The sequence below is a fragment of the Vulpes lagopus genome, chromosome 11, assembly GCF_018345385.1.
Source record: "Vulpes lagopus strain Blue_001 chromosome 11, ASM1834538v1, whole genome shotgun sequence".
In the NCBI taxonomy this organism is placed as follows: domain Eukaryota; kingdom Metazoa; phylum Chordata; class Mammalia; order Carnivora; family Canidae; genus Vulpes; species Vulpes lagopus.
Genome location: NC_054834.1, coordinates 62,751,190 through 62,775,818, shown reverse-complemented (window position 1 = coordinate 62,775,818; position 24,629 = coordinate 62,751,190). Strand labels below are relative to the sequence as shown.

General features: G+C 47.8%; 1 protein-coding gene across 1 annotated transcript; it reads left to right on the top strand.

The window, feature by feature from the left end:
* The first annotated feature begins 9,341 nt into the window (after positions 1-9,341).
* Positions 9,342-21,594, top strand: SERPING1 (serpin family G member 1). Its single transcript, XM_041722021.1, has 8 exons — positions 9,342-9,462; positions 10,013-10,093; positions 11,473-11,905; positions 13,580-13,714; positions 15,843-16,046; positions 16,238-16,377; positions 19,608-19,827; positions 21,100-21,594. The coding sequence occupies exons 2-8, from the start codon at positions 10,037-10,039 to the stop codon at positions 21,351-21,353; spliced, it is 1,443 nt and encodes a 480-aa protein (XP_041577955.1). The 5' UTR covers positions 9,342-9,462; positions 10,013-10,036; the 3' UTR covers positions 21,354-21,594.
* Positions 21,595-24,629: the final 3,035 nt, after the last annotated feature.

Sequence of the window (24,629 nt, the reverse complement as noted above, 5' to 3'; positions counted from 1 at the left end):
CCTTGGTCATTCAGTCATTCCACAATTATCTATCGAGTGTCTGCTGTGTAGCAGGTGGTAGGCTGAAAGGAAACTGCATGGGCCAGAAATGGAATCTGAGCTTTTCACAAGGCAGGCCAGAATTCTGACTGAAGCCCAGGACACCTCCATGAGTCCTCCTCATCAGCCCCCAGCCTCAACAGACATTAGCAGGTGACCCTGGTGTGCAATTGATGTGCTGCTTTTCACACCTGCTCTCTTCCTGTCCAGGGTAATCTTTTTCCTTTCACTCACTTAGATGAAGGATGGAGAGGGATGGGAAAGATGGAATTGTTAGGGACCGACAGATGGGAATCCCAAATGGCCTCTAACTGGGTGAAGAGCTTGTACTGAGTTCATTTCCAAGTAACCCACAAGAGATCAAGAGTTGTATGTTCAGGCAGCCTGGGTGGCTCAGTGGTTTAGCGCCTGCCTTTGGCCCAGGGCATGATCCTGGAGACCCGGGATCGAGTCCCACATTGGGCTCCCTGCATGGAGCCTGCTTCTCCCTCTGCCTGTGTCTCTGCCTCTCTCTCTCTTTCTCTGTGTCTCTCATGAATAAATAAATAAATATTTAAAAAATAAAAATAAATTTAAAAATATTTTAAAAGTTTAGATAACAAAACCAGAGAATACATTTTTAACCATAGAGGGAAAAGTTTTATGAACAAATGCAAAATCGCACTAATCATAAAGGAAAAGAGTGATAAATTTATCATATTGCAATGAAGAATTTTCATTCTTTAAAACATAGTATTGGGATCCCTGGGTGGCGCAGCGGTTTGGCGCCTGCCTTTGGCCCAGGGCGCGATCCTGGAGACCCAGGATCGAATCCCACATCGGGCTCCCGGTGCATGGAGCCTGCTTCTCCCTCCGCCTGTGTCTCTGCCTCTCTCTCTCTCTCTGTGACTATCATAAATAAATAAAAAATTTAAAAAAAATTAAAAAAAAAAATTAAAAAAAAAATAAAACATAGTATTGATAGAATGAAAAGGTGTAGCATGGGCTAGAATGAATTTACAGCATATATAACTGACAGAAGGCTTGCATCCAAAAAGAGCTCCTAAATCAAAAGAAAAGGCTTAATTTAAAAAATGGGCAAATATTAGAATGGATGAACTCTAAGAGCAGCCAAGGATCACAATTGTGGAACTTTATTTCTTACTCAGGTAAAGTCCAAAATTAATGTTCCTGATCAGAGGAGGTTCTGCTCCACAAAGTCATCCTAGACATGAGCATCCAGCCAACAGAGGAGGGAGAAAAGAGACTTTCATGGTGGGAGCTTTTTCAAGGCCAGGCCTGGAACTGTCTTGTGTCACTTCCACTTGCATTCCATGAGCTTGATCCCCACCACGTGGCTCCTATGCCTGCAAGGGAAGCCGGGAAATGTGGTCTACCTATACAGCCAGGAGAGGAAAGAACTTGGATGAACAGCTAATCAGGTTGTTTTTTGTTTTTTTTTTAGATTTTATTTATTCATGAGAGACATAGAGACACAGGTAGAGGGAGAAGCACGCTCCATGCAGGGAACCTGATGTGGAATTGAATTCCAGGACCCTGGGATCATGACCTGAGCCGAAGGCAGATGCTCAACCACTGAGCCACCCAGGCGTCCCGAAGAGCCCATTACTTTATGCCCCAAAGTATTTCATCAAAGAAAAAGTCTCAAGTGGACAATAAGTCTGACAAAGTGCTCAATCTCATTGGTAATCAAGAAAAGAAAAATGAGGGATGCCTGGCCTGGCATAGGCAATGGAGTGTGGAAGTCTTGATCTCCAGGTTATGAGTTCAAGCCCCATACTGGGTATAGAGATTACTTACAGGTAATATCATTTAAAAATAAAATAACATAAAATCTTTGGGGTGCCTGTCTGGCTCTGTTGGTGGACCATAGAACTCTCTTGATCTCAGGGTCATAAGTTTAGGCCCTGTGTTCAGTGTGGGGCCTATTTGAAAAAAATCTTTTGGGGGACATCTGAGTGGCTCAGTGGTTGAGCGTCTGCCTTTGGCTCAGGGCATGATCCTGGAGTCCCGGGATCGAGTCCCACATCAGGTTCCCTGAGTGGAGCCTGCTTCTCCCTCTGCCTGTGTCTCTACCTTTCTCTCTGTCTCTCATAAATAAATAAATAAAATCTTTTAAAAATATTTTTTAAAAAATAAATAATAAAAACAAAATTAAAAATCTTTGGGGCACTCAAGTGGCTTAGTCAGTTAAGCATCTGACTTTTGGTTTTGGCTCAGGTTCTGATCTCATAGGTGGTAAGATTGAGCCTTGTGTCTGGCTTCACACTCAGGGGGAGTCTACTTGGATATTCTCTCCCTCTGCTCCTTCCCCTGCTCTTGCTCTGTCTCTCTCAAATAAATAAATCTTTAAAGAAAAATCTTTAGGGGTACCTGAGTGGCTCAGTCAATTAAGCATCTATTTTTTTTTTTTTTTACTATTAATCTCAGGGTCATGAGTTCAAGCCCTGTGTTAGGCTCCACACTAGGCATAGAGCCTACTTAAAAAAAAAAAATCTTTCTTTTTTAAAAGATTTTATTTATTCATGAGAGACACACACACACACAGAGAGAGAGAGAGAGAGAGAGAGAGGCAGAGACATAGAGGGAGAAGCAGGCTCCTCGTAGGGAGCCCAATGTGGGACTCCATCCCCAGACTGGGATCATGCCAAGTCGAAGGCAGACACTCAGCTGCTGAACTACCCAGGCATCCCCTCAAAAAAAATCTTTAAAAATATGAAATAAAATAAAGAGAAGTAAGGAGCTGGTTACCGTCTCATTTGAGTCACAGCTTCATGTAGGGAATAGAGTTGTGATGAGGAGAACAGGATGCTTCTGGCCCACCAGCCACATTCTGTTTCTTGACCTGGGTGGTGGGCACATAGATACAAACTTTATTATTATCTTTTGTTAAATTGTATATTTATTTTATGTAATTTTCATTATGAATTATCTCTCATTATAAGTTGTTTTTTTTTTTTTAAGTTGTTTTTTTTTTTTTAACGTTACAAGGACCAGAGGCAGCCATGGCAGATTCTTAGGCATCACATCAGAAGATGAAAACAAAAGTCTAGGGCCTTACAGGCACACTCTGTTCAAGAAGCAAACCTGCCCTTTATGTACAATTGTGTTCATCAACAGCCAGCTTATGACCATTCTAATGGAAAGGAAAAATGGTGCTTTTTCTGGACATTCCAAGAAATCAGCCATCACCCTTCTAAAGCTGTTAGTAAGCATCTCACCACAACTGTCATTCTCAAACACCTTTTAGATGCTTTTCAAACCTATCTTACTTCATCCTCAAAATGACCCTGTGGGAGAGACAGTACAACCCCCATGTCAGATTTGGAACTATGACTCCTCCCAGAGGTTAAGGCCCCTTGGATAGTTAGTAAGTAGAACAGAGGGATTTTTTTTTGAAGATTTTATTTATCTATTCATGAGAGATATATATAGAGAGAGGCAGAGACACAGGCAGAAGGAGAAGCAGGCTCCATGCAGGGAGCCTGATGTGGAGCTCCATCCCGGGTCTCCAGGATCATGCCCTGGGCTGAAGGGGGCGCTAAACCGCTGAGCCACCCGGGGTGCCCTGAACAGAGGGATTTAAATCCAAGTTTGTGTAACTCAGAGGCACATGCGCCTCCCCCTGCCTGCACTGCTGGGTCTCGTCACACATGATGCTAGGGAAAAGGTATAGCCACTCTTCTATCTGAAAAAAATGACCATTTGTGACAGATACATATTTGGATGATGAGGTTTTTTTTTTTTTTTTTTTTTTTTTTAAATTTTTATTTATTTATGATAGTCACAGAGAGAGAGAGAGAGGCAGAGACACAGGCAGAGGGAGAAGCAGGCTCCATGCACTGGGAGCCTGATGTGGGATTCGATCCCCGGTCTCCAGGATCGCGCCCTGGGCCAAAGGCAGGCGCCAAACCGCTGCGCCACCCAGGGATCCCTGGATGATGAGGTTTTTAAAGAGATTATTTGAGAGAGAGAGAGCATAAGCAGGGGGAGAGGCAAAGGGAGAAGGAGAGAGAGAGAGAGAGAGAGAGAGAGAGAAGCAGGCTCCCCATTTAGTGCACAGCCCAACTCGGGGCTCCAGGCTTGATTGCACAGCCCGGAAATCATGACCAGAGCTGAAATCAAGAATCAGTACTTAGCTGACTGAGCCACCCAGGCACCCCTGGATGATGAGATATTTATATGGCTTGATATCTCGTAGGCCAAGGGCAATTGCATTATAGAGGCTGAAGCCAAGAACAGTTTTTAACCTATCTCTCTACTTACCTACCAATATCCCTCCATTTATTTTTAAGTAAGTTTTATATCCAGTGTGGGACTTGAACTGACAACCCTGAGATCAAGAGTCATATACTCAACTGACTGAGCCACCCAGGCACCACCCCCTCCCCAAATAGTTTTTAATTGGGTAAGTGACCATATGGGCTCCATGTCCAACTTAGGCAGGGCGAGGATGTTGGCTCCCTGTGCCCTGTCAGACACAGGTGAATGAGGGATGGGTAAGGCTAGACGGCTCCCCTGGGACTGGGGAGGCATCGGGCAGTGCATGGAAACAGAAGCAGCAGGTCAAAATGAGAAATCACGATCTGGAAGGGGACCAAATTCACAGCTGAGCAAATGATCCAAAAGTTGGTGTTCTATCCCAAGAGGTGGCAACAGAGAGCTGGAGTCAAAGGTTAGAGACAGAAATGTGGCAGAGAGACTACTAGTTAAGCTGCTAACAAGTGTAAAAGTGGGCAGGCAAGAGAGCTTTCTAGAACTAGCATGCAGTCAGTGGGGGTTTGGGAATCGACCCATTTGTCCCAAAAATACTGTGTGATACGTCCATACATGAAGTACCGTGCAGCCGTTAGGAAGAATAGGTAAAGCTGCCTGTAATGACATGGAACAAAGTCCATGATACTTAACTGAGTAAGAAAAGAAATTATGGAGAAGTAATCATGATGCATGTGGGATAAATATATATATGTGTATATATATATTTATAATCTTATATATAAAATTTTTAGAGAGTAGAGTCTGGAATAATACACTTGGAACTGTTACCAGTGGTTGTATCTGGAAGAACTTTTCATTTTGTCTTGTTTATTTATTTTTTAAAGATTTATTTATTTATTTATTTGAGGGAGAGAGAGTGTGGTAGGGAGGGGCATGGGGGAAGGGAAAGAGAATCTTAAGCAGACGCTGCACTATTAGTGTAGGACCCTACCTGGGGCTCAGTCTCACAACCCTGAGATCATGACCTGAGCTGAGATCAAGAGTTGGATGCTTAGAGCAGCTCCGGTGGCTCAGCGGTTTAGTGCCGCCTTCAGCCCAGGGTGTGATCCTGGAGACCTGGGATCGAGTCCCACGTCAGGTTCCCTGCATGGGGGCCTGCTTCTCCCTCTGCCTGTGTCTCTGCCTCTCTCTCTCTCTGTGTGTGTGTGTGTGTCTCTCTCATGAATAAATAAATTAAATCTTTGGAAAAAAAAAAAAGAATTGGATGCTTAACCCACTGAGCCCCCCAGGTGTCCCCAGGAGTGCTAATAATGAGAAGGGGGTCTTTGGAAGAAGGGTCCTTTTTTTTTTTTTTTTTTTTTTTTTAATTTATGATAGTCACAGAGAGAGAGAGAGAGGCAGAGACACAGGCAGAGGGAGAAGCAGGCTCCATGCACCGGGAGCCCGATGTGGGATTCGATCCTGGGTCTCCAGGATCGCGCCCTGGGCCAAAGGCAGGCGCCAAACCGCTGCGCCACCCAGGGATCCCTGGAAGAAGGGTCCTGTGAATGAAGACTCGCTCGTGGGTTCCCAGGGTGGCTGAGTTGTTGGAATGGTAAGCAGGAAAGAGCCAATGTGGGGCCAACTGAGAAAGGGAAGATATGAGGAGGGGTGCACCTACAGTAGGGACCCCCCCTTTCACTCATGGCTGCCACCCTGTGCCTTCCCCCAGAGAGAACTGTATTTGTAGGAAATATGAGACAAGGGTCAGTCAATGGTCCATCTTTACTTATAAAGCATCAATAACCCCACAAAAGGGAAAGCCACCACACAGATTTCAAAATGGTAGAAACATCATTCTCAGACAAATATACAGTAAGAATATTAAAGAAACTAGCGTCAGGATGACAAAGGTGGTTCAAAGAAGGATGCAACAGGCACCAGTCAGGTGGCTGAGTGGCTCAGTCAGTTGAGTGTCTGTGTTCAGCTCAGGTCGTGATCTCCTTTCTCAGAGGGAAGTCTGCTTCTCCCTCTTCCTCTGCCCACCCCCCACTCCTTCTCTCCATCTCTCAAATAAATAAGTCTTAAAAAAAAAAAAAAAGGATGCAAGAAACTGTGTATGTGTGTGTGTGCACGTGCCCAGTGAAAAAGAGAATTCTGCAAGAACATGGCTAAGTTAGCAATAGAACTGGCTACTGCCTTACAATGCAAGAAGACCACAACCTTTGGGGTTATCGTTATTGCTCTTCCAAATGTTTCTATTTTACTTTCATCAATGCCACACAGAAAACATTTGCATCTTATCCATTTTGGCAGGTCAGCATCTGACATTACAGACTCTGGGCCCTGATCCGTAGTAAATAAGAAGTCAAAGCAAATCTTATCCCCCTCCAATAGTATTTCTCAGCCAATGTTGTGAAGACAGGCTGGAGCCCTAATGCCCAGCGCATTCTCTATACGTAATCAATTCACTTTTCTCTGCATCTAGAGTGGTACTAGCTGTATATGGGAGAACGGAGTAAATTGTCCCTCGAATAATTCTCTACATTCTGAGAATAAAACGACCCTGATTCTTCTGCCCTATTTCCAAGTTTTGGGTCACTTTCCTTCAGAGGAGAAACTACAGGTGTATAGATCTTGAGAAGGAGTTCACCCACACAGGAACTTGTACTTGTGCTACCTGAGGACCAACCTGATGAAAAAGGCTCAAAGCCTGATAGAATGTTCTCAGTAGAGAAAACTTTAATGAGAACTTGGACCTCGTCCAGGAAACCCACAGTGGTGGAAGCCATGGATACATCTCACATGGGGAAAGAGGTCTCCACTAGAAAAGAAGGTTCTCGTGACAGAGAAACCCTAGACCTGCCCCCAGGGTTGAGGGAAGGACTTAATTCATAATCCTAAATCGATTGACTATCTGAACATGCATACTAGTGAGAAATTCTGCAAACCTCATAATTAAGTCAACCTCAGGCCATTCGTGTTGGGGAAAAATGCTAATGTCCACAGCCAGGGGAGAGCTTCAGTACCAGCTTCATCAGACAGGAAAGTCTCCACAAAGCAGAAAGAGACACCCTCTAAACGTCCAGAGTGGCCAAAGAGCTAAGGTGGCTGAAGGAGGTAGACCCACAGGCTGGGCAAACCTCTCTATTGGGCCTTGTCCACCATGAGACTGGTCCACAGACCACCATACTCCTGCCGCTGGGCACAGGATGTTCTCTCTGGTAGCTGCTTCCAGTTAGCCTATGGTGTCTACCAGTCATTTAGGGGGGGTTCATACAGGATTTGTAGCTTGATCCACATCCTGGCTTGTCACTGACTTGCTATGTGGTGTCGGGTATATCAGTTAATTTCTTTAAATCTCTCTATTTTTTTAAGAGGATATTTATATTAGCACCCATTTCATAGTTGTCATGAGAATTAACCAGGATGAATGAGATTGCCTTCCACCACCTTCTTTTTGTTTGACTGACCCATTTCCCAGAAGCCTCAAGCTCAGTGTGCCTTCCAGGGCCCCGGCTTAGGCCTGGGGATGGGGAAGTGGCATTGTGTATGCCCCTGTGGGGAAGGAGCTTTCCCAAGACTCAGAAGGTTTCCAAGTGCGTGAGGAATGGAGCACTTGGAAAGCCCTTGCAAAACGGGTGCAGAGTCTCTATGGATCTTTTCCAATGACCCCCAAGGAGATGCACAAATTTTCTCCCACTCTGTTCTTTTTTTTTTTAATTTAATTTTTTTTAAAGATAACATCAGATAATTTATTTTTTAAAGATTTTTTTTTAATTTTTATTTATTTATGATAGTCACAGAGAGAGAGAGAGAGAGAGGCAGAGACACAGGCAGAGGGAGAAGCAGGCTCCATGCACCGGGAGCCCGACGTGGGATTCGATCCCAGGTCTCCAGGATCGCGCCCTGGGCCAAAGGCAGGCGCCAAACCGCTGTACCACCCAGGGATCCCTTTTAATTTAATTTTATTTATTTATGATAGGCACACAGTGAGAAAGAGAGAGAGGCAGAGACATAAGCAGGCTCCATGCACCGGGAGCCTGACGTGGGATTCGATCCCCGGTCTCCAGGATCGCGCCCTGGGCCAAAGGCAGGCGCTAAACCGCTGCGCCACCCAGGGATCCCTCCCACTCTGTTCTTGGTCAGTCCCTTAAGATAGTTCTGAAGGTAGCAGCCAACTTTCCTGACTGTCCAAACAGGACAGGTCCAGTAGTGAGATGGGCATAGAACTTCAGAGCTATATTAAGTCATCAGAGACCTCCTCATTTTGCAAAGGAGGCAGGGTAGCCAGATTTAGCAGAGAAGATACAGAATGCCCAGTTAATTTTGAATTTCAGATAAATGACCAAAAAATTTTTATAGTGTGTTCCAGTATTACATGCGACATCCTTCCAAAGAATTTTTTTGTTGTCGTTTATCGGAAATTCAAATTTAACTGGGCTTCCTGTATTTTATCTGGCAACAAACCTGAAAAGAGAGTTAGGTGCTAAAGGGGGAAACAATTAGGGTCACCCATCCAGCGAGGCAGGCCTGGAAGCCACGTCTGCTGGGTTCCAGCGACTATCCCCCTCCACACCCCACAAGGCATCTGCCCCAACTGTTAGTTTTTTATGTAATGCTTGCTGGGCTGGGTGCCTCAAATTCCTTGTCTGCTTTACAAGGGAAGAACCACTGGTTCCAGGTCTCCAACAGGAGAAGCAGAACACCCACACAGCACAGAAGACAGCAGGTGGCCGGTAGGACTTCAGGGGATTTCGTTCAGAGTCCAGCTGTTTTCCAAGTGAGGGTGATCACCAGCCAGACTTTTAACTGCTCTAAGGCTCGGGTATTTTAACTCTCAAATGGGCACAATGGGACCTGTTTCCAAAGAGTCACTTTGAGGATGAGATGAGCTGAGTGATTCCCAAAAAGCTGGTTGCTTGTCAACCCTGGAGCACAGTTTGGGTCTCTGCGGCTTTTATCAGGACCAAGCTTCCCCACCCCTGGCCCCCAAGGGGCTTGGGGCAGAATTCTGGCCCGGCGCCCAGAGCCCCACCGAGTGGTCCGTCCCATCCCGGTTTACGGGAACTCACACCAGCGATCAATCATCCTTAATTTGTAACTGGGCAGTGTCCTGGGCCAGCCAATAGCCAAGACCGACCCCCCCGCACCCCACCTCCCTGACCTTGTGGGACTGCACTCAGTCTGCGCTGGAGCTGCCCAGGGACCAGGAGTTTGGAGCAGGTTTGGTGATGGGGGTGGGGGCGGGGGTTTGGGGAGTGGGGTGTCTCCAGCTCCTTCTTTCCCTCCCCCGTTTCCTGCCCCCTCTTTATCTCTGACGTCTCCACTGGCTAGCTCGCACTGTAGACTTCAGCGCCCCCCCGCCCGTGCCCCCTCCCCGGGGTGTCGCCTGAGCTGCGGTGCGCAGCCCCCCCTGGCCGTCCCCTGCTCCCCCTGCCTCGCGGCGGCCTCGTTAGGCTGGAGCAGGACCCTCCGGGGGAACAGATGGATGGACTGGGCTGGGAGGGGGAAGGAAGGGCAGCCGGTGCCGGGAAAGGGAAGCGGTTTGGGGAAAACAAAACAGGGGGAGGAGCCTGAGGGTAGGTGGCTGGGGGCGGGGGGGCGGGAATTCGCGCCGGGGGACCGCGGGCTGGAACGGAATGGGGGCGGGCCCGGGGTGGGGGGCGGGGGGAGGGGGAGGGGGGCCCGGGTGGCGGGCGGGGGGAGGGGGGCCCGGGGTGGTGGGCGGGGGCGCCGGGGTCCGCACCCACTGCAGCGCTGGCTGTCTCCGCAGGTCCGGGCTGACGCCACCGCCCAGATGGCCTCCAGGCTGACCCCGCTGACCCTGTCGCTGCTGCTGCTGCTGCTGGCTGGGGTGAGTGGCCCCTTCGAGGGGGCGAGCAGCTGAAGATGAACCGTTCTGGGCCTGCCGAACGAGGAGAGCTCCTCTTGGCACCAGCAAGTGTGGTCCTGGCCCCGGGGTCCGGAGAGAGCGAGGCGCGGGCGAGCGGGGTTCTCCTCCCGGCCCGCTGCCCGCCCGTTGGGGTGGCCTTGAGCGGGTGCCGGTTTGTAGGGTGGAAGGCTAGAGAGGGCCGGAGATGGGCAGTACTTTGTGTTCTGCAAAGACAAGGAGTTTTCGTGGCTGAGCTGGGAGGTGGGGGGTGCTGGAGACACAGGACCTGCCTGGGCTGCTCCTGCCCCACCGCCAGGAGAGGCAGCAGACACCCCTGGGTCCGGGTGGGGCCCGTCGCAGCCGCGGGTGCCAGCCGCATGGGAGGCTCGGGAAGGTGGGCGCCTGCTTTGGCGTGTCACAGAGTGTGTAGAGGTGGCATCGGGGGTGCCCTAGGCAGTCAGGGGCTCTGCGGGGTTGAGCAGGGGATCTAGAATCACGAGTCGAGTCACCAGCTTCAGTGAGGCCCTGGGCCAGTTCCTGAATATCTCAGCATCAGTTTCTTTTATCACTGACATGGGATAATATGAGCTTTCTCAACCCAGAAACCAAGACATTTGGGGCTCGCTAATTCGTTGTGAGGGGCTAGCCGGGACATTGTAGAATATTTTGCAGTATCCTGGTTCCTACCCATTGAATGCCAGTACCATCTCCACCCTATTCCCCAATCCCTTTCCCTGCCCTATGATAACCAAAAATGTCTCCAGACATTGCCAAAATCCCCAGGGATTAAAGTGGTCTCTGACTGAGAGCCACTGGTCTGTACTATTTCTTCCTCCCTCCCTTCTTTCCTTCCTCCCCCCCTTCCTTTATTTCCTCTTTCTCTCCTTTCTTCCTTCCTTCCTTGCTCCCTTCCTTCCTTTCTTTTGGAACGCTGATGGAAAAGCCACTTCTCACACAGAGGTCACAAGCTCGAATATCTCTGTACTGGCCTGGCAGGTGAACCAAGACAGGCAGATACTTAAAGAAATTGCAAGAACATGGATAAACGGCCATTGACCCTCAGCTCCAAAGTTTTGGAAACAGCTTCCCTTATGGGATCAATTCCTCAGAGATAACAGAGTCCTAGCTCCTTTCCTCTGTGGAGACTATCCTGTCTCCACCACCACCAGCTCCTGCACTGCCCCTCCTCTGGAGGACGTAGTGGTGGCAGCTCCAAGGCAGGCCTCTTGCCCACCAGGCTTTCCCAGGAATCATTCTTTGGACATCTTCCACATCCCCACCTTCCCTTCCTGCTGTGAGTGTTTGAGGGGGGAGCTGTGCCTCATAGTAGGAAAAGTGAAACTCAGGTTCTTGAACCACAGGTTAGAGCCTCCTCAGATCTGAATGTTACTAGCCCCAACTCCATGGCAGAGAGCTGGCAAGGGGGAAGCGAAGGACACATCTCGGAGGGAGCGATCACCAAGAATGTATCCACTCAACACACCGTGGACTCTTCCACCTTGTTGAATATCAGCTCAACCATCATAACAGCCAATACCACTCTTGAACCCACTACTCAGCCTTTCATCGGTTCCACTGTTCAACCCACCCAGCCCACTACTGAGCCATTCTGCCCAGGGCCTGCCACTTCCTGCTCTGACGTGGAGAGTCACTGGGCAGAGTCCGAGTTGAGTGAGGCCTTGATAGCCTTCTCTCTGAAGCTCTACCATGCCTTCTCAGCGGTGAAGAAGGTGGAGACCAACATGGCCTTTTCTCCATTCAGCATTGCCAGCCTTCTGACCCAGGTCCTGCTTGGTAAGAACCTAAGTCCTCTCCAAGTTGTATGTTGGACCCTCCTGTAAGAGTCCCCAACCCATCTGGCTGCAAAGCCGTGCCTTGGGGAAAGGCTATAAAACTGGGTTACGTTTAGGGAGAGGGTGAGCATTCATTTATTCCTTCATTTAACAGTGATTTAATACACACTATTGCTTATAAAACCCCATGGACTAAGCAGGAATATATAAAACAGGTTCTCAGTCCCCAGCCATGTCTCAGGGTAAGGCAACAAGGAAAATGAAACCATGAGCGATAGACATAGAGTAGAATCATGCTAATCCTGTTTACTGGCTGTGTGACCTTGGCAGGTTACTCAACTCCTCTGCCTGAGTCCTCACATGAGAAATGGAGATAGTTGTACTTACTTTAAAAAAGAAAGCAGAGAGCTTGGTGGCTGGCTTAGAGGGAGGTCAAAACACGTTAGTCCCTTGCCTTCCCGAGAGATGTTAAGTCCCATGGGGTATACAGCTATGTACACTTCCCAGTTAGGATAACCAAAACTGCCAGATGTCCGCTGGGAGACACATTTCAGTTGATTGGCTTTGGCAGATTTCTTTATTGCCCAGAATCTTTTTTTTTTTTTTTTAATCTATGATAGTCACACAGAGAGAGAGAGAGGCAGAGACACAGGCAGAGGGAGAAGCAGGCTCCATGCACCGGGAGCCCGACGTGGATTCAATCCTGGGATTGAATCCAGGATCCCTATTGCCCAGAATCTATGGCTTGAGTCTTCTCTCCCTTTTCTGCCTAAATCTGTGGTCTTGAGTAGAGTGGATCACTTAATCTGTCTCTCTCTTTTTTTATATAAGATTTTATTTATTTCCTTGAAAGAGAGAGAGAGAGAGAGGGAGGGAGAGTGCACAAGCAGAAGGAGTGGCAGGCAGAGGCAGAGGGAGAGGGAGAAACAGACTCCCCGTGGGGCAGGGGAGCTGGATGTGGGACTCGATCCCAGGACCCCATGATCATGACCTGAGCCCAAGGCAGATGCCTACTTAACAGACCCAGACCGAGTCACCCAGGCACCAGATTGCTTAATCCCTTAAACTTCAGTTTCCTCATCTGTGAGTAGGGAGAGTAATGACCCTGATGTGAAAGGATTATTGTGGAGATTCAGTGAGCTAATATGGGAGCCAGTATGTGATGCCTGGAACCCAGTAAGTGCTCCATACATTTTATCTCTTACTGCAGGGAATATGTGTACAATAAATATTTAATAATGAATAATGAAAAGGGTATTGAACATCTCTCCTCTTTGTGATCCTCTGATTTCTACTTTTAAAAGTGAGCTAGTGTCCTGCCTAAAAGGTTAAACCTTCATATACCCAAACCAGCCAAATCATCATTCATGTGCAATAGGCAGTGATTGGACTGGGCTTTCAGTGCCGTGTGGGGTTAAAATTAGGTAGAAAGTGGAGAAGAAGATTCAAAGCCCTGGAAAAGCCTAACTGTGATGATTCCTAATTCCCCCACCCCTTTCATTCTGACCTATGGATGGTCTTCAGAAGCAGTCATCCCTGCTCTGTTGATTTGTGATCCCCTCCATAGCAGGAAACGACCTCCCGAATTCCAGCCTGGTCCCTCAATCCTAGTCCTGAATGGCAGGCCCCCCATCTCGATCCTACAGTTTTTCCCTATTTCTGCCCTTTGTTGCAGGGGCTGGGGAGAACACCAAGAGAAACCTGGAGAACCTCCTCTCCTACCCCGAGGACTTTGCCTGTGTCCACCAGGCCCTGAAGGCCTTCACATCCAAAGGCTTCACATCAGTCTCTCAGATCTTCCACAGCCCAGGTGAGTGCCCCGAGAAAGAGCAGCAGCTGCCCAGCAGCATTCTGAGAGAGTTCTGGGGCGGACCCGACCCTGGGCAAAGAGGACAGAGGGAATGTTAGAGCTATAGGTTAGGGATGGGCTGCAGAGTAGGTAAGGGCCTCAGCAGGAATGTCCTTTGGCTTCAGGAGCTGGATGGGTCTTCTGGTGAGACCTTGGGCAATGGGTCTCCTAGTGAGACCTTTGGCAATGGGCCTCCTGGTGAGACCTTGGGCAATGGGCCTCCTAGTGAGACCTTGGGCAATGGGTCTCCTAGTGAGACCTTGGGCAAGTCATTTCCATTCATTAGCTCTGGTTAGAATAAGAATGTCCTTCTGCATTTATTCATAGACAGTACCAGAGAGCTCAAGAGAAACAATGTTCATCTGGGCCAGGGGAGTCTTGAGACATCTAGTTTTTTGTACTTTTGTGTTCTATGAATTTGTGGTCATTTACAAATGTTGCATTATTGAATATGTAATAAGATGAATAAGCTTCCAAAATGACATGATACCATAATTTTCAAATTTTCTTCCCCAGAGACCTGGGTTTCTGCTGAGCTGCTTCAGGAGTCATGGTGGGAGTGGCGAGGGATCAGGGAGGTTGAGTGGGATATGGGGTTCCCACTCCTCTGGGAAGCAAATGGAGCCAGCTGGCCTCTGAGCCCTCACCCAGCCTCAACAAGAATCATTTTATTTTATTTCTTTAAAGATTTTATTTATTTATTCATGAGAGACACAGAGAGAGACAGAGACAGAGGCACAGGTAGAAGCAGGCTCCCTGTGGGGAACCCAGTGCAGGACCCAATCCTTGGACTCCGGGATCACAACCTGAGCTGAAGGCAGATGCTCAACCACTGAGTCACCCAGGTACCCCAACCAGAGCCCTTTTAATTGTGGGCTTCACATGTGACTGTTTCAGGATAGTTCAGGTCCTTAAAAAGCCTTGAGAGTGACAGATCTAGTCTGCCCCCTTCCTTTATTTTTTTTTTAAGATTTATTTATTTATTTATTTATTCATGAGAGACACACAGAGAGAGGCAGAAACACAGGCAGAGGGAGAAGCAGGCTCCATGCAGGGAGCCCGATGCGGGACTCGATCCTGGGACCCCAGGATCACGCCCTAGGCCGATGGCAGGTGCCAAACCACTGAACAACCCAGGGATCCCAGCCCCCTTCCTTTAAAGGGAAAATAAATTTTCCCATTTTTTTTAAATCTATAAAAACAATATTCATTCATTGTAGAAAACAGAAAATACAGGGAAGAAGAAGAAGAAGAAACAAAGGAAACTCACCTATCAACCCATTCTCTTAAAAAAAAAAAAAAGAAAAGAAAGAAATACCCTCTTTTTTGTTTGTTTTTTTTTTAAATTTTTTATTTATTTATGATAGTCACAGAGAGAGAGAGAGAGAGAGAGGCAGAGACACAGGCGGAGGGAGAAGCAGGCTCCATGCACCGGGAGCCTGATGTGGGATTCGATCCCGGGTCTCCAGGATCGCGCCCTGGGCCAAAGGCAGGCGCCAAACCGCTGCGCCACCCAGGGATCCCAATACCCTCTTTTTTAAAGATGAGAAAAATCTTTGTTGAAGGTGTTCAGGAAACACTATGTGTACTTATTTGCTATCCATCAACTTAATCGTCAGTCTTGCTAGATTGGTAGAAAATACAACTGCAATCAATATTATCTATTTAATCCAGGAGAAAATTTTCTCTTTCAAACACTGTTTTCTTTAGTGGACTTGACCTTTGGAGAACAAAAGCCAGGAAGTCTTGCCATGAACTTCCACCGAAGCCGAAGCCGAGAAGCAGAGTGGGCTCCCTGCTGAATTAAGGGAAGAACCAAGGGAAAACCCTGGCAAATGGAAGTTAGTTATTTCGCCAAGCCACAGGTGCATGGCAAGGAGAGGTAGCCAGGGCCTAGCAGGCGTCCTCCTAGGGGCCTCAACTGCCATATCTGTAAGAGGAGTGGGCTGGGCCCTGTCTCCAACCTGCTATGCTTGCCCCAGCAAGCCCAAAGCAGTAGGAAACATGCTTCCTCCCGAAGCCTCCCTAGAAGGGAGAGGATGTTCGGGGACTGATGCCTCCCTCTCTCCACCTGCCCCCCATCCTCCAGACCTGCCCATAAGGGACACCTTTGTGAATGCCTCTCAGAACCTGTATGGCAGCAGCCCCAGAGTCCTGGGAAATGACAGCGATGTCAACGTGGAGCTGATCAACACCTGGGTGGCAGAGAAGACCAACCACAAGATCACAGAACTGCTGGAAAGTCTGCCCTCGGACACCCGCCTTGTCCTCCTCAATGCTGTCTACCTGAGTGGTAAGGGAGCCCTGGACCCAGGGGTCTTTCCATCCCGTGTCCTTTCTCTCTTCCTGGCCTCGAAGCCCATGCAGCCCCAGGTTCCACAGCTGGATCCCATTGTGCCCGTCCCACCCTCTCCAACTGGGCTTTAACTCCTCTTCATCCTCTCCTGCCTGTGTTAGAGTAACCCTCCTTCCTCATCCCTCTAGCCAAGTGGAAGACAACATTTGATCCAAAAAGAACCTCTCTGGAGCCCTTTTACCTCAAATCCTCTGTGATAAAAGCGTTCATGATGAACAGCAAGAAATACCCTGTGGCCCATTTCACTGACTCAACTTTGAAGGCCAAGGTATGTTCTCGGTCCTTCCCATTCTTGTTTCTGAGGCTCTGGTGGGTCCCGATGTCTTTTCTGCTATGGTCCCATCAATATGGGGCGGACCCTTGTGAATTCATCATTTCCACTCCTTCCATCTGTATTTCTACCCTGTCTTTTCTGCTTTTCCCCTCTGTAGCTTGGCCGAGGCAGGCATTGTTTATTTTAGGCTGGGAAGCGGGATCCTAAAGTTTCTTCGTCTCTACTGCATCGAATGGCAAAACGTGAGTCTGTTCATAGGTATCTCTTTCCCGTCAGCCTGGTGGTGAGACAACCTCCTGGTGACTTAGTAAGTCCTGTGTGTACATGTGTGCCTGTGTAGAGCATGCATATGTAGGTGTACACATGTCCAGGTAGGTATAAACGTGTGCGTAGGTGGGGTAGGTGCACAGGTGTGCATGTGTTAAACAGCTTACATCCCTTTGCAAAAATTGAACAGTAGAATTTCAATGGATGGGGAAGGAGGGAAGATTATATATGGAGCCCAGAAGATTCTAATTATTTCCAGCTATTTCTGCCTTGTTAGGACAGCAAGACACAGATTTATGAAATAGAATACAATGAGAGAATACCAGGTGACTTAGTGCCAGGCTTGTTTCCACCTTGGGAACTTTCCCTAACTTTTCCCTCCGCTTTGACCCTTTTTCACTCAAATTTTCACATAACTTATTCCTTCTGCATGTCTAGCTATCAGTTCAAAGTTCACCTTAATGGCAAGAACTTCCCTCTTCTTAAAGGAACTGCCTCCTCATCCTGAAACATTGCCCTGGTTTATTATATCCAGGGTACCTGTCACTATCTGAAATTAGGTGGTTCATTTGCTAATTTTATTACAATATTATTTGTCTCTCTGAAATATTGTCTCTCTCCTTGGGAACAGAAACCTTACCTGCCCTGTTTCCTGTCCCCAGGCCTAGAACAATGCCACATATAATAAGTGCTCATTATATGTTTGCTGAATAGATGAGTGAATTCATTGGAGGGTGGTAAAGGGTACAACCCACTTCTGGATGGCCAGGAAAGCTTCACAGAAGAGGCTACCTCTGACCATTCTTGACTATTTGTGCACCTTTCCACCCACCCATCTCTGCCTATCTAACGTAGTTAACCACTCATGGCTAACAGAACCAGAATGGCATGTGTAAATTTGATATACTTGATTTTCTTTTCAAGCATGTCAGCTACCCGTCAAGGCTGAGTTACAACCCTGTTTGGCTGTATCTTCCAAGCACTGAAAGCCCCCTGTGAAATAAAAATTAAATTTGAAGCGCAAATCAGCTTTCCACCAACACCTCAATATCCTTCTCACATTTAATTATCCTACACTTCTTGACTTCAAAGCCTAAAACTAGTATGTCTGACTCTCTTAAAAATTGCAAGCACTATTTTGAATAATGGACGCACAGATTACCCTCAATTTACCCAAATGTTAATACTGTGGAGTTGGTTTACTTTGTCATATCCACATTTAATTTCTAAATCTTTCTGGGACTTAAGAGCACTTACCCAGCTAAGGAGGTTAGATTTACCAACTCCGGCATAGGAGGGTTACTGGTTTGAAAAGTCAAGACCGGGGCGCCTGAGTGGCTTAGATGGTTAAGCATCAGCCTTCGGCTCAGGTCATGATCTCCAGGTCTGGGGATTGAGCCCCACGTTGGGCTCCCAGCTTAGTGGGGGTCTGCTTCTCCCTCTGCCCCTCCCCCCTGCTCATGCTGTCTCTGTCTCTCTCTCTAATGAATGAATAAGATCTTAAAAAAAGAAAAGAAAAGAAAAGTCAAGACCACCGCATGGTAATACTTTGGTCAGAGATTCAGGGTCTGTACACAGGACCTGAAGGGTACACCCTGCCCCCTGAGTCTGCCCTATTCAGTGCCTATGCCAACAGAGACCCTTTCTTTGTTCATGTTCTTCAGTTAATACTGGTTTACAACCATTTTCTTCAGGGCAATTATTTTATATTCCAACAATGATTGATTTCCATTAATCTCTTTTTTGCCCAGTTGAATTTTGCAATCTAGTTTCTTCTTATCCCTGTCCCAATTCTAACTGTGGTGCCATTTTGATGATAGTCTCTTACATCCTATTACACTATGGTTTCTCTACCGTTAGTTAGGGGTTGGATAACTCTTTGTCAGGGGGACTATCCTGGGCATGATGTAGGGTTTAGCATCATCCCTATCTTCTATCCACTAGATACCAGCAGCCCTGTGAGTCCCCTCTCCTCTAGTTGTGACAACCAGAATGTCTCTAGACACTGTCAAGTGTCCACTGGGGGCAAATTCACTCTGGGTGGAGAACCCCTTTATATTAAATGCATGGGTCCTGTACTTGTGTCATACTATTGTCTGACTGCCGATTGGAAGTCCTTTTAGTGGCAGGCCTGAAAGGGAGGCTAGGATCAGTTTGTCTACAGCCTCAAATGCCATGCTAAGACTTATACTTAATCTTGTAATCAGTAAAGAGCCATCAAAAGTCTTTTTTTTTTTTTCATCAAAAATCTTTAAAAGGACCCGGGCACCTGGCTGGATTGGTCAGTAGAGCATGCAACTCTTGATCTTGGTATTGTGGGTTTGAACCCCACATTGGGTGTGGAGATTACTTGAGAGTTTACTCAAGATTACTTGAGAGAGAGTGTGCGCCTGAATGCACAAGCAGCGGGAGGAGCAGAGGCAGAGACAGACTCCCCAATGAGCAGAGAACCCCACTCAGGGCTCCATCACAGGACCCTTAGATCATGACCTGAGCAAAAGGCAGAGGCTTAACTGACTGAGCCACCCAGGTGCCCCCCAAATTAAAATATTTTAAAAGTCTTTAAAAGGACACATCTGATAACTCTGGTGGTATATTATACACGTTACGTTCTTTATGCACTGCACACTGGAAGAGAAGGGAGCAGGGCTCAGATCACATCACTTGTCTATATTACATGGCTAGTCAGCAATAGAGTCAAGTTGTAGTCCTCAGCCTGTGTGACCAGAAAGCTATACTCATTCCTCTGCCTGTCACTAGCACAGAGTTAGACCAGCACTGTTCACCCAGTTGGCATCGCCATTTTGTCACAAAGCTTGGGAGCCTAGGTCCAGCTGCTGCTTGTGGCAATTGCACGCACTATGGCAGCAGCCTGAAGATGAGCCTTGGGATGTAGGGTGTGGGATCCAGGAGAGTTGGGGTAGGAAGACGGGTAAGGTGCATCTCTTGTTCTGCAGGTAGGGCAGCTGCAGCTCTCTCACAATCTGAGCTTGGTGATCATGGTGCCCCAGAGCACGAAACACTATCTCGAAGACCTGGAGCAGGCTCTCAGCCCCATTGTCTTCAAGGCCATCATGAAGAAACTGGAGATGACCAAGTTCCAGCCCACTCTCCTGACGCTGCCCCGCATCAAAGTGAAGAGCAACCAGGACATGCTGACAGTCATGGAGAAACTAAGTAAGCCCTGGCTGCTCAGGATTGCTCCTAGCCCATTGGGTGGGGAGTAAGGGGGAGGGCCTTTTCTTTTTTCTTTTCTTTTTTTTTTTTTTTTTGTTATTTTTTTTTTCTTTTAAGATTTTATTTATTTGAGAAAGAGACAGAGAATGAGGGATGGGCAGAGGGAGAAGAAGAAGCAGACTTCCCACTGAGCAGGGAGCCCGATGCAGGGCTACATCCCAGGACCCTGAAGATCATGACCTGAGCCAAAGGCAGATGCTCAACCAACTGACCCTCCCACACCCCCTGGGGATGTCCTTAAAATGTGCGTTGTACTCTAGAGTTGGACTCAGTCTGTTCCTCAGTCCTGTGAGTTAGAGGGCCATATGCTATTATCCCATTGGTTCAGTGAGGAAATGGAAATTCATAGTTTACCTGACTTACCCAGGGTCCCTTGAGCTGGTTAGAAGTGAGCCAAAACATCAACCCAGGTCTCCAACTCGATTATCCACCAGGGTCACTGCAACAAAGATACTGGGACAGGTGACCAGGGGGGTCATGGACACCTATTCCATAGGGACCTTTCATAACACTCAGCCACCCCATGGGACTATGCAAGAACCATCTGGATAATAGAGCCTGGAGGCTTCTGACTGTAGAAGAGGCAACCGAGACTCTATTACCTAACCGTTGGCCTCACTTCCTGATCTTTGACCTCATGTCCAGATAGATCACTTCACTTTCTGTTACAGAACTTGACCTTCTAATAGGTGAACTTGTTTCCTAGTATATGACATCACACCCTTGTATATGACCTCATTTGGTAACATGTGATCTCTTTCTGATGTATTACCTCCCCTCTAAGGTCCTTGGAAACAAGGATGTCATTTTTCAGGGTTCCTTGGGGGGATTGGGCAAGGCCTCTCAACCTCCTCAGAGAAGGTGGTGATTGGAATGAAGACGGGCCCACTGATAGAGGATCCTGTGAACTGTCCCAGAAGGCCCAATAGATGGTGTGACAAGCAAGGGAGGAAGACAAAGAGAAATGTAGGACTTGGGACCAACCCAGAAAATTTAGGACAAATGTCTCCAGTAACTGAGGCTTTCGGCTGATCTTCCTCCCTCCCTCCCCCTTCCTCTGTTCCTTTCTTTCCTGTAATCTCTCCACCCAGTGTGGGGCTCTAGCTCACAACCCTGAGATCAAGAGTCATGTGTTCTACTGATTGAGCCATTAGTCAGGCGCCCCTCCTGCTGGCCTTCGACTCACTGTTTTTTTCTCTGGTTATGCACTAGAATTCTTTGACTTTCTTTATGACCTCAACCTGTGCGGGCTGACCGAAGACATAGATCTTCAGGTTTCTGCGATGCAGCACCAGACCATGCTGGAGCTGACGGAGTCCGGGGTGGAGGCGGCCGCAGCGTCAGCGGTTTCTGTGGCCCGCAACTTGGTCATCTTTGAAGTGCAGCAGCCCTTTCTCTTCCTGCTCTGGGACCAGCAGCACAGGTTCCCTGTCTTCATGGGGCGGGTGTACGACCCCCTGGTCTGAGACCCGTAGGCTACCAGGCTAATGCAAGCCGTACCACGCAAGCCCTGCTACCACCTGCCTGGACTCGCCCCCAGCCACCTCTGCCCCAGGCTGTCCCCTGCTGTCCATGTGAAGGGCTCCCTTGGGGTCTGGGGAAGGCCCTTCCTCTATCATCCTTCCCTGTTGCTCCCCAAAGCACTTTTTATAGCTTTCTCTGGTTCAAGTTAACCAGCCTCTACAAATAAAACTTGACAGACCATGACTTCTTCTCATATTTACCTTTGTTGTTGGTGTTTTGTGTTTTGTTTTTTTTTTAATTTTATTTATTTGAGAGAGAAAATGAGAGAGAGAGAGAGAGAACATGAGCAGGAAGGAGGAGCAGAGGGAGAGAAAGACTCCTGGCTGAGCAGGGAGCCCAATATAGGACTTGCTCCCAGGACCCTGGGATGATGATCTGAGCTGAAGGCACTTAACCATCTGAGCCACCCAGGCACCCCTTGTATTTACCTTTCAATTTTATACAAGGGCTACCATGGCTCCTGTGTCAGCTAGTATTGCTGTGTAACAAGTCACTCCAAACTCAGTGGCTTAACATAGCAACCCTGTGTTATTTCGTGGAAGTCTCAGGATTGGCTGAGTGGTCTTGCTAACCTGGTTTCACCTGGCTGATCTTCCCTGAGTTTGCTCATGCACCTGTAATAGTCAGGGGACAACTGATCTATATTGGCCTCAACTGGAGGACACCGTGTCTCTCCTCTGTGTCTCTCCTGCACCCTTCTAGCACACTACCCTGCAATGGCAGAGTTCTGGGAAAGGCCTCAGGAAGGAATAGTCTTTTCCACACCTTGGCTTGCATCAAGTTTATTTTATTTTATTTTTAAGATTTTATTTATTTATGCATGAGAGACATATATAGAGAGAGACAGAGATACAGGCAGGGGGAGAAGCAGGCTCCATGCAGGGAGCCTGAGTTGGGACTTGATCCCGCATCTCCAGGATCTCACCCTGGGCTGAAGGTGGCTCTAAATTGCTGAGCCACCCGGGCTGCCCTGAATTTATATCATCATCCCATCGGCCAGAGCACATCACCTGGCTGGACCTAGAATTAGAGTGGAAAGGCACTACAAAGTTACAGATGAGGTCATCATGGGGGGGGGGGCGCTACCTGCGAGGTGGAGGAGAGGGGAGGGGCAGCAGGAGGAGAGGGAGAGAATCCTAAGGAAGCTCCATGTCCAGCATGGAGCCTGACTGGGGGCTCGATCTCACAACCCTGAGATCATGACCTAAACCAAAACCAGGAGTCCAACACCTAAACGACTGAACCCCCCAGGCGCCCCATGCCCTGCATTTATCACGGTCCCCGTGTTCCTTGTCTGCAACTCTGACAGTAATAGCAGTCAAGGACTTTGTTGGGAACTTCCCTGGGCAGCGTGCTGGGAGCCTCGCAGACCTTGAATCCCCACTGCAGCGTCCCATGGAAAACTCGGAAAGGGGAAGTCTGGCTCAAAGTCACGCAGTTAGGAAACGCAGAACTGGGATGTGAAAGCATGTGTCTGACTGAAGTTCAGCGCCTGCCCTCTTCTATCTCTCTGCCCTTCTGTCTTAAAATCCCCACTTTTATTAAATATCCCATTTATTTGTTCCCTGAGTACCTCGGATGTGTCAGGCACTATGCTAAGCAGTGGAAGTGTGAAGATGACCCTACATCCTACCTTCAAAATCTACAGCTTAATGGGACAAATAGGAAGATAGATTTTATTTTTTAAGTATTTTTTTAAGTTTTATTATTATAATTATTTTTTAGTAATCTCTACACCGAACATGGGGCTCAAACTCAAAACACCAAGGTCAAAAGTTGCACGCTCTGTTGATTGAGTCGGACTTCTCAGAGGGGCAGAAAGAAGACATGAGGGGTGTTCCTGGCTTAGCCCCTGCCCTGGGTTCACCTCCTATTCCTGTTTCCTGCTCTCAGACTGTGGCAGGCCGGGCTCCTTGTGCGCAGACGGTCCCTGGGGCCAAACCTCAGGACAGCAGGTCTCAGGGCAGAGGCCTTCCTTGCAGCTCAGTCTCCCCAGCCAAGCCTGCGAATGAAACAAGAGTCACTCAGACGACTTGTAGCTGTCTGGGCACAGAGAGCTCACCACTTCACAACGGGCCTGATGGCCAGGGGAGCTCTGCACACCCTTCCCTTTCAATGTGCAAAAGTCCATTGCAGGCCACTGGAGAGATGCCAAGTTCCCTGTCTGGATTGACTTGTATGTGAGGGGTTGCTGAAAGACAAGTCACCTCCGAAATTCAGGAAGATTCCTTTCTCCCTGGGGAGATCCTGACTTAAAGACGATGCTCAATGCTCACCTGAAATATGAACAAGCAATGTCAGGAGGTGGAAAGTGGATTCTGACCCAGGGGCCCAACACTTTCCCAATTTTTTGGACCCTCCCCACCATGCTGAGAGCCAGGTATTACTCTCATTTGTGAGATAAGGAAGCTAAAACCCAGAAAGATTAAGTAACCATCCAAAGGTCACTCAGCTATTAATTGATCCCATGTTGTCTGAATGAAATTCAGTAGGTAGCTTATTTGGCCAGACTTACTTCCTTTCTTTCCAAACTAGACTTTAACTCAATTTTTTTCTTTTTCTAAGATTAAAAATTTTTTTTTTTTTTTTAGATTTTACTTATGTATTCATGAGAGACACACAGAGGCAGAGACATTGGCAGTGGGAGAAGCAGACTCCCTGCAGGGAACCCGATGTGTAACTTGATCCCAGGACCCCGGGATCACGCCCTGAGCCAAAGGCAGCCGCTCAACCACTGAGCCCCCCAGGCATCCTTTCTTTTCTTTTTTTAAAAAAGGATTTATTTATTTATTATAGAGAGAAAGAGCATGTGCACACACACATGCAAGTGGCATGGGGGCAGAGGGAGAGAACCTCAGGCAGACTCCCCACTGAGCACAGAGCTGGATGCAGGGCTTGATCCCAGGACCCACAGAGATCATGACCTGAGCTGAAACCAAGAGTCAGACACTCAACCAACTGAGCCACTTAGGAGCCCCCTGGATCTGTATTTTCTTATATTCTGCTCTATATGCCCCCACCAAACCTATTAAAGTGCCTTACCCCAAAACATTCACACACACAAATAAACAAACAAAAGAAACAGTTGAATGATTGAATGAAGGCATCACCTGGTAGCAGGAAAAGAATAGAAAATCCAAATCTGGAAGTTGGTAGCAGGAAAAGAGTAGAAAATCCAAATCTGGAAGTTGAGAGAATTTAAATATTTTCTGTTCTGA

Coding starts and splice junctions, on each gene's coding strand:
- SERPING1 (XM_041722021.1), top strand. CDS start 10,037: ATGGCCTCCAGGCTGACCCCGCTGACCCTGTCGCTGCTGCTGCTGCTG. Junction 10,094..11,472: donor TGCTGCTGCTGCTGGCTGGG/GTGAGTGGCCCC, acceptor CTTGAACCACAG/GTTAGAGCCTCCTCAGATCT. Junction 13,715..15,842: donor TCAGATCTTCCACAGCCCAG/GTGAGTGCCCCG, acceptor CCCATCCTCCAG/ACCTGCCCATAAGGGACACC.